The sequence below is a fragment of the Cyphomyrmex costatus genome, unplaced genomic scaffold (genome assembly GCF_001594065.2).
Source record: "Cyphomyrmex costatus isolate MS0001 unplaced genomic scaffold, Ccosl1.0 scaffold14, whole genome shotgun sequence".
Taxonomy (NCBI): domain Eukaryota; kingdom Metazoa; phylum Arthropoda; class Insecta; order Hymenoptera; family Formicidae; genus Cyphomyrmex; species Cyphomyrmex costatus.
In genome coordinates this window covers 2,286,692-2,303,343 of record NW_017275390.1, presented here as the reverse complement: position 1 = coordinate 2,303,343, position 16,652 = coordinate 2,286,692, and the positions used below count along the sequence as shown (strand labels likewise).

Sequence of the window (16,652 nt, the reverse complement as noted above, 5' to 3'; positions counted from 1 at the left end):
TTCAAATAATTTTATTCAAAATGTTATTTTACAAACAAAAGATTTGAAACAATGTTTTGAATACAAGAAAGTCATAATGAGCCGATGCTGTTATAGAAGTACGTATTTGTAATTAATCAAATTAATTTATTAACAAAGAGTGTTTATAAATTAAAAATAAGTAAACATTTCCTTATAGATTTTAGTTTTTCTCAGTGCTCATGTGATAATAAAAAAAGAAAGATTTATAAGATAGTCGTGATAATGCTCTAAATAGGTTAGTGTTAAAAGCGACAAAAGCGCATCTTCGTTTGTGTGTTGTTGTTTCTCATGAACATTAAGATAATGTTGCGACTAATATAATAAAACGAACAAATTAATTCTTATATGTTAATAAATAAGGAAAAGCTTATGATTTTGCAAATTGCCATGTTAATAAGTCGACCATCTTAAATAAGTCACAGACAATTACGCTGATAGATTGTGGTCACATCGTCAAGACAGTTCAAACAAAAGTGACGATAATTAATTGTTTGTCATTTACGTACAGCGAGACTAATATACATATAATACATATATAAAGGTCAAGAATGAGATTAAATAATATTAAAAGTAACGTCAAAATTTAAAAGTAAGTACATTGTAGTTTATTATATATTACGCAAATTTAAAATTAAAAAAATTGAAATTATATCTACTTATGCATTAAAGGAACAATTAAATTCAAACTTAAATTACAAATTGAAATTAAATTAAAATTGAAATTTAAAAATTAAAATTAAGAAGCATTTTACAATCCTTTAAGGTTATTAATTAAGTCATTATATAAACAATTTAAAAGTTCACAGTTGTTTTGCAAATTAAGGTTTCAGGAGTGTTTTACACTAACTTAGTTAAACGTTTATTATTAATAATAATCTCTAAATTTGTCTTTTCTTTTATTATTACATTAGCACTGAGGAAGATCAAAAACTGATGATCGAAACGTTTGTTTATTTTTTATTTATGTACACTGTTTAGTAATAAAGTAATTTGATTAATTACAAATGCATATTTATATCAGCATCAACCACTTATCACGGCTTTCTTTCCTCGAGTTTTTATCATATTACTGAGCCTGCATTACTTCTAATAATTCACTGAATCACATGAGAAATGAACAAAAGAATAACTACAAAAATAACTTATCTTTGATGACAAATATAAATGAAATCGTGATAGATATATTATGGTACATCATACCTACATTCACAGTTCCCTTTGCGCACTTTCTGTGACAAATAGGATTAATCCTATATATGCACACACGGCGTATTGGGAAAAGATAGTATTTCGCTGAAATAGAAAGAGACTTCATAAATGCATATAGCAATTAAACAATATTACGACAATGTTAATAAATTGAATTTCCATTTTCAGAATGCGTGGCTGTGGACACATTTACGAATAATGGAGAGAAGAAATGGCCAGGAAGAAAGGTAATCATCACGACGTCTATCAGAGTACATCGCGCGGCACGATTTCTCGGCTAATGTTTCTCTGGATTAATTAACGTTATATTCGAGCGTGACAACGGCGTTACTGTAGCGTTAATGATAAAAGAGACAGACTAATTTTTAATTTAATACAAATGTCAGTGCCGACGTGCTACTTTACTGTGCACGATTATTTTTAAACGTGGCCGTTTGTGCGCCCGTTGATAACATAGCCAGGGGTGGCGCGATTACAATTAAAAATGTAAGATAGATATTTTTGCATACATTTTTGGTGATACCGTTACATTTCAATCTCAGAAGCTCATATATATGTATGTACGTGATAGACAACCCTTAGGGTATAATATCCAACGTATCCTACCTGGGAGTATAGTCAGACTATTAGTCTCTTGGGGATATAAATAAGGAGACATGCGTAAATCACATATTCAAATCGCACTCCCCCCATTTCTCTCAAATGAGAAATCGTAATACACACCATTGTAGTTCAAATGCTACAATCACTCGAACAAATCACGATCTAGGGACGCCGAAAACTTTTTGAATCAAAATGTCAGGTGTTTCTTGAAAATTGTTTCAATGTGTCTATGTATGAAACTCTCCATATACAATTGGGAAATATAAAGTTTCTCTAAGTCGAGCGTACGACAAGAAGATTTTCTGCAAAATAAATGTGGATAAAGAGTCAACAAACTTTAGACATTTCTGACATTTGGAAATCAGAAAAGAAGGAAAAGAAAAACACGTCACGTATTTATATCATTTTTATATTTCATCGTGACTTTAATAATTATATAGAGATATATTACACTTCTCGTAGATCAGTCAATAACATTTGTTGCGCTCTGCAATTTGTTTTATAATATCATTTATTTAAGTTGTGACAAGCGATTAATTTCGAACATAAATTGCTTGATATTATACACAGCCTAGTACATGTAATTGTCATTGGCGTTCATTTAAATGCATAAGATACTTAACAGATCATCACTTGCGAAAATTGGAGCAATACGTGCAGTATCGATAATAGAGGACGGTATCTCTATATCAAAGCAAGAGACGAATAATCTTGTTTCGAGATTCGTAGCGATCATATAGCATATAAAGCGATTTCTGAAAAGAAGATTGCGCTTTCTGTTCGAGAGGACATGTACTATAGGATGCGCATGCACACACGCATTCGCAATAGTGATAGACCGAGATGGACTTAAAGCACGGCGTGGAAATGCTCGTAAACAAAACGCATTAGCGGGACGCTAGACGCGCGGGTTCATAATAGAAAACTCATAAATTGGATTATACGCGCGTCCATGCGCCAGTTGTCCTCGGTATAGAATACGCGATATGCCGCATCGTTAGAATCATGCTATTGTCTGTGCTAGTTGTATCGTTCCATCGTGTACCCTGGTGTAAGCTCTTGCTGCTCATTGTACGTTTAACGCCGTTATTGACATTCCGGCAGAGCGGATGAAGCGTAAAGTCCAGAGAGTACAGCGAAATGTACTATACGGCTCATCATCATTGAAGTTCGCGCGTCAACAAATGGTTTATCGTATTAAATCTTACCAAATCAGTAACTCCCTGATTCCTTAATTGTCATGTCAGTTAATTTATTTAATTCAGTAACTGTGTATAGAAAGAACAGTTTTGCTAATATAGGCTAAGAATTAAGCTAAATACAGTTTTAAAGATAATTTTGTTAAGCCACCAAAATAATTATGTAGGTGGCTGCTAGAATATCAAAACTTTTTGCAGCATTGCTTATTATACTCGAGATTCTTACGTATAATTATGATGGTCTAATAAAATTATTTTTAGATTTGTATTTAGTTTAATTTTTAAATATTCCAGCAAAGTCGTTTTTTCTATATTATGAGCTATAGATTTTCGCCTGTCAGCAAAATGCATGATTTTTTTTACATCTTTATTTTTCAAATAGAACTTACCATGCATCTGATAGAACGCCGTGATGCCAACACGATCTGCATCGTCGAAGGAAACTGGGCCCTGTAAATACAATGAGAAGAAATACCTATGAAAAATACAAAATAACGGGGTGTCGTAAAATATAAAAGACAGTTACGTTTTATTAGTGAAACGTGAATCGAAGCACATATTCATTGTAAGTCAATTTTAAATTAATCATATCATGTTATATATTGATTTCAAAGATTTCATGTCAGGTATAAAGAATCTCTTCTAAAAATTCATTGCTTTTCAAGAAAAATGAAGCTATAATAGTCACCGGTTTATAACTAATCTTGACTTTAAATTTAGCCTGTGTTCTCCAGCTTAACGTTCGTTAAAAGTTCTTCGATTATTATTGAAACTTTAAAAATCGCTTGATATTTCTCTTTTATGAGAAACTTAGCACCGAATTAATAAAAGAGGACCTACAGATAAAAGGACGAAGAATGTCCTGTATACATATACGAACTTGTGGAGCAATTTCGTTCACTCTCCCGTGACGTCCTTCAAGTTTCGTGGACGTTCAAACATACGTATAATAAACTGCCTCTCTTTCCATGTTTTATTTATTCTTCGGCTGTACGGACTCACCGAAACTCCGATAAAGCGTAGATCCTTAAGCTGTTCCAATAAAAGCTTGGCGAGGTCCTTCCTCGTGTGAGCGTACTGCGCCATACTTTCGTTCCGTCGATTTAGAAGGACTTCAGTTTCGGCGAAGGCGAGTGCCATGGCCCATACGGCATCATAGGTTTGACCCGCGTATTTCGAGTGTATGACGCCTGTATTATTCAGCTCCGAAGTAAATTTCTTGCTGGTCTGCAAAATGAATGGAATCGACGCATAAAGCGTTGTCGGACGGTGCGCAAAACATTTCGCGCAGTCGTATAATTAAAAAAGAAAAAATAGAAGAGACGGGACGTTTGAATCGACTGACGAGCGAGCGTTAATTTAATTTGTCGTTCGCGTCAACAACGCGTGTATTCCATTCGAAAAAAAGCGTGTTGCAAGAGTAAAAAAAAAATATTACCAGTCGTTAATTTAATATTTTAGTAATATCGATATCTGTAGAATACTTACACAAAAAGGAGAAACGAAAGAATTTTAATTTTTAATAATGTTATCTTTATTTGAAGCGACGAAGCGCGCATCGTAAGCCAGATTAGCGAGAATGTCGCAGTACGATATTCATCGGAATAAATTTGCGTAGCAAGTAACAAGGATAGCGAAAACTCTTATTCGTCGAACTTGCCGCAGCAAATCTGGTTAAGCGACTACAAATCACATTTTATTATAGATTAGCACACAGTAAGCATTCTTGAGCTTTTCTGTATGCTGCATTAAACTTACTAGGAACTAGACTTCGAATTACTATTTCTGTAATATCCGCTGAAATGTCACGTGGCTCTTATATTTATAATTTTACGTTCAGAAATTTGAAAATTGCGCACCGAAAGGGAAAATAGTATGTCGAATCTTTCTCTTTATATTCAGCATACTCGAGATGTTTTTCCAGCCGTTTAACTTTTGAAACGCGTATCTTCTTTTAGCTCGTAGGCTGAAAAATTAGAACGATTATTCTTGGAAGAACGTTAAACTTATAATTCTTTTTATACATTACTGACTAACATTGAATATATTTTAGAACGTCATATTGAACTCACAATTTATATATTAATGATACTTTTAATTAGATTACTTGGATTCGAATATATATTTCGCATTGCACTTTGAACTTTCCACGAATTTAAATGTATTAAAGTTTACCCATGATTATTTCTAGATTGAGGGCACAGAATAAACAAGTGAATAGTCGGATAAAATGACTCAAACGGATGACTGTCCTATATGAAACGCTTATTTTTAATGATTTCATGTACAATTTCTGTACTTTTCGCAATTAATGTATAATTATAATGTTATAATAAATTGAGGGATATAAATTTCGAAAAAAAAGATCAGTTTTATTTTCATATGCAAAAATCAATGACATTTTGCTACCTACTTTCATCGGAAATAGATGTCTTACATTCTCTGAAAGTGCCACAGTCTTAGTTTTTCAACAAGACCAAGAATATCTTGCTGCAATTTTTCTACGCAAAGATGTTAAAAATTGATAATTATATAATTATAATTTCGATTTAGCGAAAATAGCGTGTTTTTTTACGATATATCGTATTTCAAAGCATTCGTATTATGCTTTCGCATCTGTTTGTCTTTAAAAAGTGTTAGTGCATATATTAAATTACATTAAATATATATTAAATTACATTAAAAAACGTGTAACGTTCTTTCATGATAACAGTAAACTTTCTGTTAGTAAAAGATTTTGTGATGTCGGGCTACCAAAAAAATACGCTTTCTCAAATGCGCTTATCTAACATTACAAAAACTACTACTGTACATAAAAAAAATTGCTTTTTTTTTATCACTCGGTCATGTGGAGAAATTACTCCGATACGCGGCGAAATTATTCATGCTGATATCGCGGGAGGAAACGTATCTCGGAACGTTATTCGGGACAGATATCTATATTGGAACCGTTCGGGGAAGACGTTGGTCGGATGTGAAAAGTGTGCGACGTGTACAATCCACATACGGCGCGCGTCGCGACGCGACGCGCCGTCTATTTTTGCGACTTGTTATTTTCGAGAGTGCTCAAAATTGACGATGACTTTTGACACGAACGTCGATTACGGCGGCTCGTCGGTTGTCATTAGGCTGATTACTCGTTTCTAAAGGGTGCGAAAAGGCGTTACGACCTAGGTTCTTTTTTTACTTTGACGTTTTATTACGTGAGTCTTTAATGGAACAGAATGGAAGGCACGTCTATAGCAGGGCAAGACCTCCTGCCTTCTTCGTTGCATACTCTAATTTCCGCTCGTGGGACTTCATTTATTAAGCGCTAGAGGTTGTAGCAGCAACCAGCTAGGCGTTATTATTGCAACGGTCCTGCGACTAAGCTTTCTCGCATCTTCGCCTTCGCTTTTATGGAACGCAGAATTCTGCAATTATCGTCACCGTTAATAGTAACGGTGTGGAACGATCGTTATCTATTTTTCTTTTATTAAATTTGTTGCCTCATAAACGCGAAATTCTCTAAGTATGATTGCTGTTGAGAATAAAACTTGTCAAAGAATACATATAAATTAAAGAAAGTAGTAAGAAACTTAGAGAATCATGTAATATATAGAGCTGAAATTAGTTTACGTCAATATTGACAATTCAATTCAATGTAGTTTATTATCGGCTATTAGAGGAGAATTGGCTAAATCGTACAGATGGTTAGATCGCATTTACATCGTGATTTCTTATTAAAATATTTTCTTTAAAGTAACAATGCAAAAGTGACGCCAGCATTGCTTTAGTATTGTCATTTTTATTTTGTCTTCGAACCGTCCATTTTCGAGTGAGATCCAAAATAATTTTGTTTAATATTTGATATAAGTTTTTATGCAATCTACCTAATGTGTGATTAGAACAAGGTAAATGAAGCTTAATATACTACAAGATTATAATTAATATTTAAACTTCGGATACAGCATCAAATTAGTAAAATATTTGTGGGTTATGCTGTTGTCATCAAATTTGTCAAAAGGGATAAATAATTACTTGTCCCTCTTTACCTATCTTTAAGATAATTTATTATGCCTACATTTAAGATAAAATAACATGTTAAATTTGAGTAGTTGAATAATATTTTATAATTATTATTATATTTTAATATTTGTATATAAAAAAAGTATATTTGTATTGAGAGTCTTTTAAACGTAACTTACAAAAAATTATTTATAGACATCATTTGTAAAGTTTTGAGAAAATTTGGATCCTTTTTTGTAAAAAGTTATGACATTTATCTTAGAAATACAAATAGTATCAATAGTTGTTTTCTTAAAAAATTGATTTAAGTAATACTTTAATGCTTATTTTTGTAAAAGTGATACATTTTTTATAATACCAATAAACTAAAGATTGATACAGACAAACAAGAAATATTCTTGCGACTTTTCCCCATGTGTTCTAATAAAAAATATGTAAACGGCAAATTTGGCGAGAATAACATACCAATCCCGAGGAGCTGGTCTCATTCCCTACAACTGTGGCGTGGCTCTTGACGATGATTAAACCATCCAGAGTCTGTGACAGCTGAGAGGGTGAACATTCTCCGACGCCGACGTTCCACCAATTGCCCGTTAGTCCTAAGGAGTCAATGGTTTCACCTGGCAAAATCCATGCATAATCGCCGCCATGCATCCCGAGCTTCCAGGTCTGCAACGAAGGGATGACGTAAATTATGATGAAAGATTCGTCCAACCGCAATTTTCGAGTAAGCTCCTGTAATGTTTGCTATTTATCACGATATAGAGGAATACGCCGGAACTCGGGCGTGAGATTAAACACGGAACTGCAAAAGAACATTGTCCCGGTTTATCGTGTTTGCGCGAATAATAGGCACGAACGCACAATGCATTGCGATAGCGATGCAGCATTATCGGGATCGATGACTGACATGATTGCATCGTCAAGGCAGTCCTGAACGACATGACGTGATATACGCGACGGGTTGCGAACGTATTCGTTTCGTTTATCGATCGGTTTACTTCTCTGATTTGCCGAAGGACAGGAGCTTACGGGATTACGTTCGTGATCGCGTTCGGTCGAATCTTAAAATCTCAACTACAAGATTGGATAACTTTTTTTAAAACTAAATTAAGTTAAAATTAATAGCTTTAAAAAGTTGAATGGACAAAAACTAACTCAATTAAAGTTACGTTAAACTCGAATTAATTGAAGTTAAATAAAAAGTTAATTTTGAAAAATATTATTTTTATCAAATCAGAGTAGCAGCCATGTAACTTTTTCTTTAAAGAGAAAACATGAAAAATGAAATTTTTGATGTACATATATATACATATATGTATATATATACATACATATAAAAAGTTTTCACTTTTCAGATTTTTACCTGAGGAAAAAAGTTACACGATCGCTACTCGCAATATTCTAATTTTTATTGAAATCAGATTACTCTCTCTCTCTCTTTCTCTTTAAATAACAAAACAATTGCAATATAGATCATCAAATTAATTTAATCTTTTTTGTGAACTATATAAAATGACACAGATGTTTCTTGTACTATAAAAATCTGATTTTCAATATTTTTACTTAGGTATTTTATATTTTGAAATTTATACACTGTCTAACAAAATTAACGCAACACCTGTTTCACTCTGCAAAAATAGATAAATTTCAAGGTAATATAATTTCGTCAAAAATCGTCATATCGAGATGTTTGAAAAAGTATTTTATAGCTTGAAACCTCTACTTTTCAGATCGCTACTTTAAAAAACGATTTCACGGAGATTTTATGTTACACAACATAAGTTACACAAACATAAATGAAGATATGACAGATTTCAAAATTTTTTACGAAGTTTGCGGAGTTGCACAGAGCGGATTAAAAATTGTACACAAATGCGATTTACATCATTCGAAAGAACGAATCTTTACCTTTGATTTACTTTTTTTTTACGAAGCTCCGTACGATTTTTTTTCACTGAGTTATTTAACGTTGAAGCAAAAATGACCCTTTTTGTTCAACGTTGAATATCTCGGTGAGAAAAAATCGTACAGAGGTCGATAAAAAAAAAATTAAAGGTTAAGATTTATTCTTTTGAAAGCTGTAAACCTCACTTAATTCGTGTTATGGAACTTTTCAAATTTTGTAAAAAGTTTTTAAGTTTGACGCATTTTTATTTATATTTGTGTAACTTCACGAAATATCAATAAGACCGTTTTTGAATAACTGATCTGAAAAGTAGAGATTTCATGCTTTAAAATGCTTTTTTAAACATCTTGATACGATGAATACTGACGAAGCTATTTTATCTTGAAATTTACCTGCAGTTTCTCAACAAATGTTTGTGTATAGCTTCATAAAATCTCCGTTTTTTAAAGTAGCAATCTGAAAAATGTTTTTTTAAACATCTCGATATAACGATTTTTGACGGTTATTCTATCTTGAAATTTGTCTATTTTTGCAGAATAAAACAGGTGTTACGTTAATTTTGTTGGCCAGTTATAACAAAAAAGAAATGTACGCTTTAAAAGTGTAAGTAATCTTGTATTCATCCTCGTGTTAGACATGCATGCATGTTTTAAAAAGAAAAAGCTAATAAATTAAGTTTAAAAGTAACTAAATTAAGTTAAAAATGAGTTCATATGAAATTAATTAAATTAAGTTACAAAAAGTTATTAACTTTTATTTATTTTTTAACTTATTAAAATAGTTACTACTCAGTCTTGTTCGACCATGATGAAGTCTTCATTGGGAAGATCGCGTCGGTGATTGCGGAGTTGAGTTAGAAGAAATTATTTATGATGATCGCATAACGAGGTTATTTCGTGTAATGAAAAAAGACGAGGAAGAATAGATTGTTCGCGAATCATTCAAGATGTAGAATATATCCCGTTATATATCTTCTTCGTCTTCTTGTCTTTACTATTGGCTATTTTTCTTATCATAATTTCGTCTTTCGCTCCGGAATTCTGTTTCTGCCCTTTAAGCTTTATCAGCTTTGTCAGGTGTGGTACTTTGAACTTTGTAATATCTGCCTAAGATATTTTGTAACGTGTTCCTTGGTCAAGTTAGCGGATAAAATAGGTCATCGTTATGAAATTGTACTTTGAGAGTATTTCATGGCCTTTCGGCTACCTTTATGCTCCCTGAGATACAATCAATTTCTTCTGAGAGAGAGATGAGATTATAATCGTTTGTAAATGCGAAATAAATGTCTGCTATAAATCATGATTTACGTAACATTTACTATGCTATTTGGGAAAATTTAACAGTAAAGTTTTTATTTAAATCTGGATAATCATTTTACGCTCATTTTTTAAATAATTTTAATATACAACAGTCGAATGCGTTTTGAATTACCGTCTACATGTATAATAACTTAATAATTTTTCGTTAAACTTTTCAAATAATCTTTCCATTAAAAAAAGTTTTTAATTATATTGACACTTCGTTACATTTTTTAATTACTGATATTTTATTTATTAAATAATAAAATGAAATATCAGAAACCATATAAAATGCCGTATAAATTTATCTGTAAAATTGAAATATGAGGTAAATTTTATTTATTATTATGAAATAACGATTAAAATATTCGATTTAATTATTGAATCTTGCATTTGTATAAAGAATTATAAATTTTGACAGCATACTTAAAATATAGGTTTACTATAATATAAAAATATACGTTATTTTTGCTATAAATAGTATATACATACCTAAGTATTTTATTGCGAGAAATTAATACACAGACACATACATATATACGAGAACATACACGCCAAGATTGCCAAGAGTAAAGAGCGTATCAGTTCTTAGCGAATCTAAGAGGAAACGTCCGGAAAGTATCCAGCATTCTCGTAAATCAGGTTGCCGAGTTTCTTTACAAGCGCAACGGCTAGTGCACTAAAAGTGGTAATAAAAAGTTGTTACCCAGTGTGTACAAAAGGCCGTGGTAGCACAGTTAATGGCTGGAATTATTTGTGGTCGGCGCAGAGACGCGAAGGTGGGAAGGATAGTTGCACGTTTCCGCTTTGCTTAACGTACGGTTTTTCGATAACGTTAATACAGGTGATCTTCACGAAAGAACGGAAAGAGATAGGGAACTTACATGTTCATTAAAAAATATTGAACGACGAGGTTTTCATCCCCTTGGCTTTTGTGCAATTCTCCTTACGGCGAATGTTCCACCCGTTCCTAGTAATTGAACGAGCATAATCCGAGCTCTTAATTTAACCGCATCAGTTATTCAGTGACAGAGCAGATGATGGCACGTGTAGAGATATATTCTTCCTCGAAATGATCGATTCTTCCACGTGTGCGTCAACGTTGCGATTTAGATTTACATTATTATCCAATAATTTCTGAGGCAACTTGTCACTCAATACAGAATAATAGATTTGCGGTCCGACCGTAATTCGACGCACTCGCCGCATCGGCTTATTCTCCATGATTGATCAATAGATTGAAGATTTGTCCGTTTCATCGGAAAATCGTGCGTTCGTTATGTACGCGTCATCAGCGAATACCGGGGCGTAAAAAAAAAAAAGAGAAATAGGATTAAAATCGTGCCTGTGGAACGTTATTGTATATTGTTTCAGGACAAAATTCTCGCAGAAAAAATTGCCAAATACGCAATACGCTTATATATAGCGGCCACGTTATTTTCCTATAAAAGAGCATTAATTTTTTTCTATTATATACAATCAACTGGCTATTGTATTATCATAAAAAATGTATACCACAGGTTGCACATTTTATATAAACTTTACGTTCCACACAGCTGTTGCGACGCATTTATGGAAGAATCGATGATTATGACTTAAATGCCGTATTTATTGTATATTGCATAGTATACGTATAATATCGCGGTATACACTTACATAATGCGATCCATTAAACAAAGGCTGTACAACTCCGAGGGAAAGTAATATAATTACCTTAAAATTATAAATTATGGCTATTATATAAATATGGTATATTACGAGTATAAACGAAGATATACGGGTAAATTCAAACGCGTTTCACTTTTTATGTAGTCTTTAATTGCTACAAGAAAATATAAGAAAATATTAGACAGTGTATTGTACATTTTTTTTTAATTAAAGGAAGGTATTCGCATTTAACGTATACATACGCTGCTGCACAAAAACTATGTTTATAACCTATAAAAACACGAAGGAACAATCTTTTGTCCACTTATAATAATCTTATAAATCGATGTATCAAGAACGTATTATTTTATTAGTACTGGTCAATTAACCATTTATTATATTTTGGATATTAAAAGTACTTTGAATATTTTTAATACTCAAAATAAATGATTAATTGGTTAGAACTAATATTAAATTTTGATTAAAGGACGAGTTATCGATTGTTTTCGTACTACATTACTTTTTTTTTCTCATTTTGTTGTATTCTGCTGCGTGTCGGTGGAATGTGTGAAAGAAACGGACAATACCTGTCCCTCTAGTAAACGGTGCAAGCCCGATCTACGGCGAGTATTAAACATCGTGAAAACGTAACGACCGGTAGAACGATCGGTTGAAGGAAAGCATGGTTCGATACCGGTCTAATGGTCGTTCCATGAATGGTGACCACCGGGCATTATTGAATCGCCAGTATGTTCGTCAAGATGTCATCTCTTTACGAAGGTTGTCCTTTGCATATCCGGAAATTTATTTTCATGCGTCATTTGTGTAATTGACCCACATTGAAGAATATTCAGAATCATGTCCATAGAGATCTCCGCAGGGAAACACATGCGACGCATCGATCGCAGTACACATGAATATCCTTAATGCGATATTAACATTGGATGTCTCGTAATTTTGACGTCCCAGTAGGGATGGTACAAGAAATATTTATATAATTTGAAATCGTTCCTGTTCTAACGGGTGAAAATTTTACGCGATGAAAATTTTACGTGTATCATGACAGCGGAGAGAAATATGATATGTATGTGCGGACGTTTAAAGGTGTCATGCGTTTCACGTAAGATGTCATGTATGTTACGTTCCTGGCTCGAGTTAACTTGTAAGGCAAACCGATACATACACTTCAATGCAAACGTGCTATACCGGACACTGACGTGGGCACACACGATCGTATATTGTAACACAATGGCCTGTCCTTCGGCTGCGTACAGCAGAGTATGTGATGTCTGCTAAATGAGAATGAGAGTCTCCGTGACTTACAATAGCGCAAGCGAGAATATTATGTTTGCATTAGTCAAATCATTTGAATTGGAATCATTTAAATTAGCTACTATCTTGTAATTTTAAATGAGATGAGAACGTATCTCGTTTTTTTAATCGATAAACATACCTGATGTTTTCGAAATCGTGTGTGTGTAAGTTATTATTTCATATATATTCGAACCAATTGTACTAAAAAAATTAATTTTTAAAACATTTTCTCTTCTAAATGATGCTTTTTTTATTACGAGAGAATAATGGTGCCTATATCATCGTTAAAATTGGTGAAAAGTTTTGAATGTTTTGAAATATATGAGTTAATCTTGTGCAAGAACACAGCTGTGGAAACATTGTGTGCGAACCTGTGAAATGAACCGTAAAATTCTGGAACACTAAACAGCACGATTTAAAGCATCACGCGCAAACGGGTTGGCAAAAGGAGAGAGATAGAAAGGGGGAAGTGGAGAGACTTATTGCAACCTTGGTAATTTGTGGCAAGGATACGAGTAGCACGTATATTCCGGAACGCAACGAACCGACTGCAATTTCAACTTGATGCTTACATATAGGTATAGGTAGATGTATAGGAATAGGATAACTGGAAATTTAATATGAAAACGATACAGTACCCTGGCTATCCCTCTCGAAGATATTTTGCTAATGAAATTTGGTATTATGCTCTTCGCTTTTTACGCTTAAATTAACCCCGCAAAATAGCATTTATGTATTTGTAATGGAAATACCATAGAGTGAAGATAGAAGTGATTCAACGTCCGAAATTGAAGAAGAATCCAACGAGAGACGGCAGAAAGTGCCTGCTATAAAGTATTTATCAGTAGTCAGGATTTGTTTTATATCTGACACTTTCTACTACTCAAACTTACTTTATTTATAACACACAGATTTATCAGTAGTTAGGATCGGTTTTATATCAGACATATATTTCTCTTCTTCAGAGAGTTTTCTATTTTTTTTTTACAGAAATAGAATTAATGTATTGCGAGATGTTTTATATTACGTATGATATAATTGCTTCCTACCGGTTTTTGCCATTAATTTCTTAATCAACTTTCGTGTTAAAAACTGAAACAAATTGTCATCGTCCTGTTATATGTATTTCCGACGAGATTCGTAGCTGCGCCAAGTTGCACATTATATAAACAAGAAATTGCAATTATAAAGAACCCGCAAGAAGCTGTTATTATGTAGGTACAATAGCAAGAACATAAAGAATCGCACTCATCTATGAAACTTCCGCCATTTCCTTAATGCTTGCTAAGTAGTGATAGCAACTTTACGGAATTCTTATTCGCCCTACTAAAGTTAAAACAATCTCTTAGCGTTCCATATTTCGTATTTACACAGCGTTTACACTGTTCGCAATTTAATAACAACTTAACACATATATGTATATAGAACAATTACTTCAATAAGTTTTTATAAGCAGAATACAATATCTATATTAATTGTTAACATTGAATTCTTTGTAATTTGGTTGGCGATTACAGTATGAATTAGGTATGTACTGTGACCTAAAATGCAAGGATTTTCTCTCAATTGATAATACAGGACCTTCCATTAAGAGATTTTGCTTTAAATTAATAAAAACACGAATAAGTTTTTGAAAACGTCGAGATATATTTATTCTAATCCAAAATACAGATTATGCGATTAAACATGGAACACAATATCAACCAAATAACCTCCTCGACTTTTCTTACAAATGGTTCTTTTGAGGAAATTTTTCATCACTTTTTCACACAATTGCGGCTCAATTTCACCAACAGTTCGAATATTGTCTTTGAGCGCCTGAATCTTTTGCGGAGCATTGCGTGAACCTTATTCTTTACACAACCCCAAAGGAAAGGATCCAGAAATGTGTCAAATCACACGATCTGGGTGGCCAACTGAAGTCTCCGTTACGCGAAGTGACACGTCCAGGGAATTTCTCCGTGAAATTTTCATCGTGTTTGTAGTGAGTTTTCACTATTTCTATGCATTGTTCAAGCAAATATCAATCAATTGTTATTAACTGTATAGTTTTTACTGGACAACTGTCAAATTTAACAACTCTATCCATAACAGGTACAAAATGTGCTGCGAAATTTAAAATAAAACATCTTAATGGAAGACCCAGTATAAATCCATTCGTTTGCTTACGTATAATATATTCTAGTGTCTAATCTGCATGTTCATCAGTTCATCACTATGCGAGCTTGATGTGTACTTCAAAATTCGCTCAACAAACAAGACTCCGAAAGCTTCTGCGGTTGGTTCGGCTTCAAATTACAAAGGGAGAGTGTAAACTTTATGTCCTACTTTGGTATCACGTGCTTATGCTTACGCGGTATTACAGATGTTGATAATATCTGTCTGATACATTTGATATTTTCCTTCTGTTTTATATACTAGCTTTTATGTATATACTGTTTTATGTAATAGCAAAGCTGCTTACTTAACACTAGAACTGCGGGTCTAAATGAACCCAATCGCGATTTCAGGTAAATCTAACGGTAAAATTGCTAGCTCTTTACAAGAAAGGATTGTCATTATAAAAGTAAAAATTTGTAATTAATTATGATTATTCATGAAAAGTCATAAAAATTTAAAGTGCCACGTGTAAATCCAAATTAACTCGAATAGAAGAACTATTAGATGAGTCAAAAATAGCACAATCGCGGTTCTAATTAATTTAGCAAGCAATAGGAAAAAGAATTGCTATGCTACGTAATAATACGAAGACATGCGTCGAGGAGATAACCACCTAATCGTGGGACAGAGTCCCCGAAATCATTATAAAATCTATAAGAAATCCCTATGTATAATCCGATAATTGCATGTGCAACTACGAGGAATAATTGTATAATATTAGGTAAAGTAAATGAGATTATTAAACCAAATAACCTCATATATAATGAAAAGGATCGTTTTTTATCATATAAGGTCGTATGAAATCGAATGAAATCATGTGGCCTGTGAGACAGTATTTCGGCTAGTGGTTCGACATGCGTGATATACTCGTACACTGTAAAAAATAATATGTTAATTTTAACTCAAAGATGTTGAGTGGATTTTCTGAAACACAAAAATGTTAATTTTAACATTTTTGCATGTCTCAGAAAATCCACTCAACATCTTTGAGTTAAAATTAACATTTTATTTTTTACAGTCAACGTCTTTGAGTTAATACTACAATACCTTAAAACTTTTAGAACAAATATTACTTTAAAGAATGAAATCATACTTTTAAAAATAGAAAATGGAGCTATTCTCTTTCAAAACTCAATGTTCATTTTTTAAAACGAGATTCTACTCCAAAGAATTTAAAGAATATTTATGTAAACATGAAGGAACTCAGCTAGATGGTTCATATATAAGCATATAGAGCCTCGTTGAAAATTTTATAACGTTACGAGTATAAAAACGGTCTGGACT

General features: G+C 32.9%; 1 protein-coding gene across 1 annotated transcript in view; it reads right to left on the bottom strand.

The window, feature by feature from the left end:
• GABA-B-R3 (gamma-aminobutyric acid type B receptor subunit 3) overlaps positions 1–16,652 on the bottom strand; it is a 78,364-nt gene that overhangs the window by 20,684 nt on the left and 41,028 nt on the right. The window contains exons 5-7 of the mRNA XM_018551344.1: positions 7,506–7,709; positions 4,035–4,259; positions 3,422–3,482 (exon numbers count right to left, since the gene is read on the bottom strand). Of these exons, the coding sequence (XP_018406846.1) occupies positions 3,422–3,482; positions 4,035–4,259; positions 7,506–7,709 (490 nt within the window). The remainder of the gene's footprint in view (positions 1–3,421; positions 3,483–4,034; positions 4,260–7,505; positions 7,710–16,652) is intronic.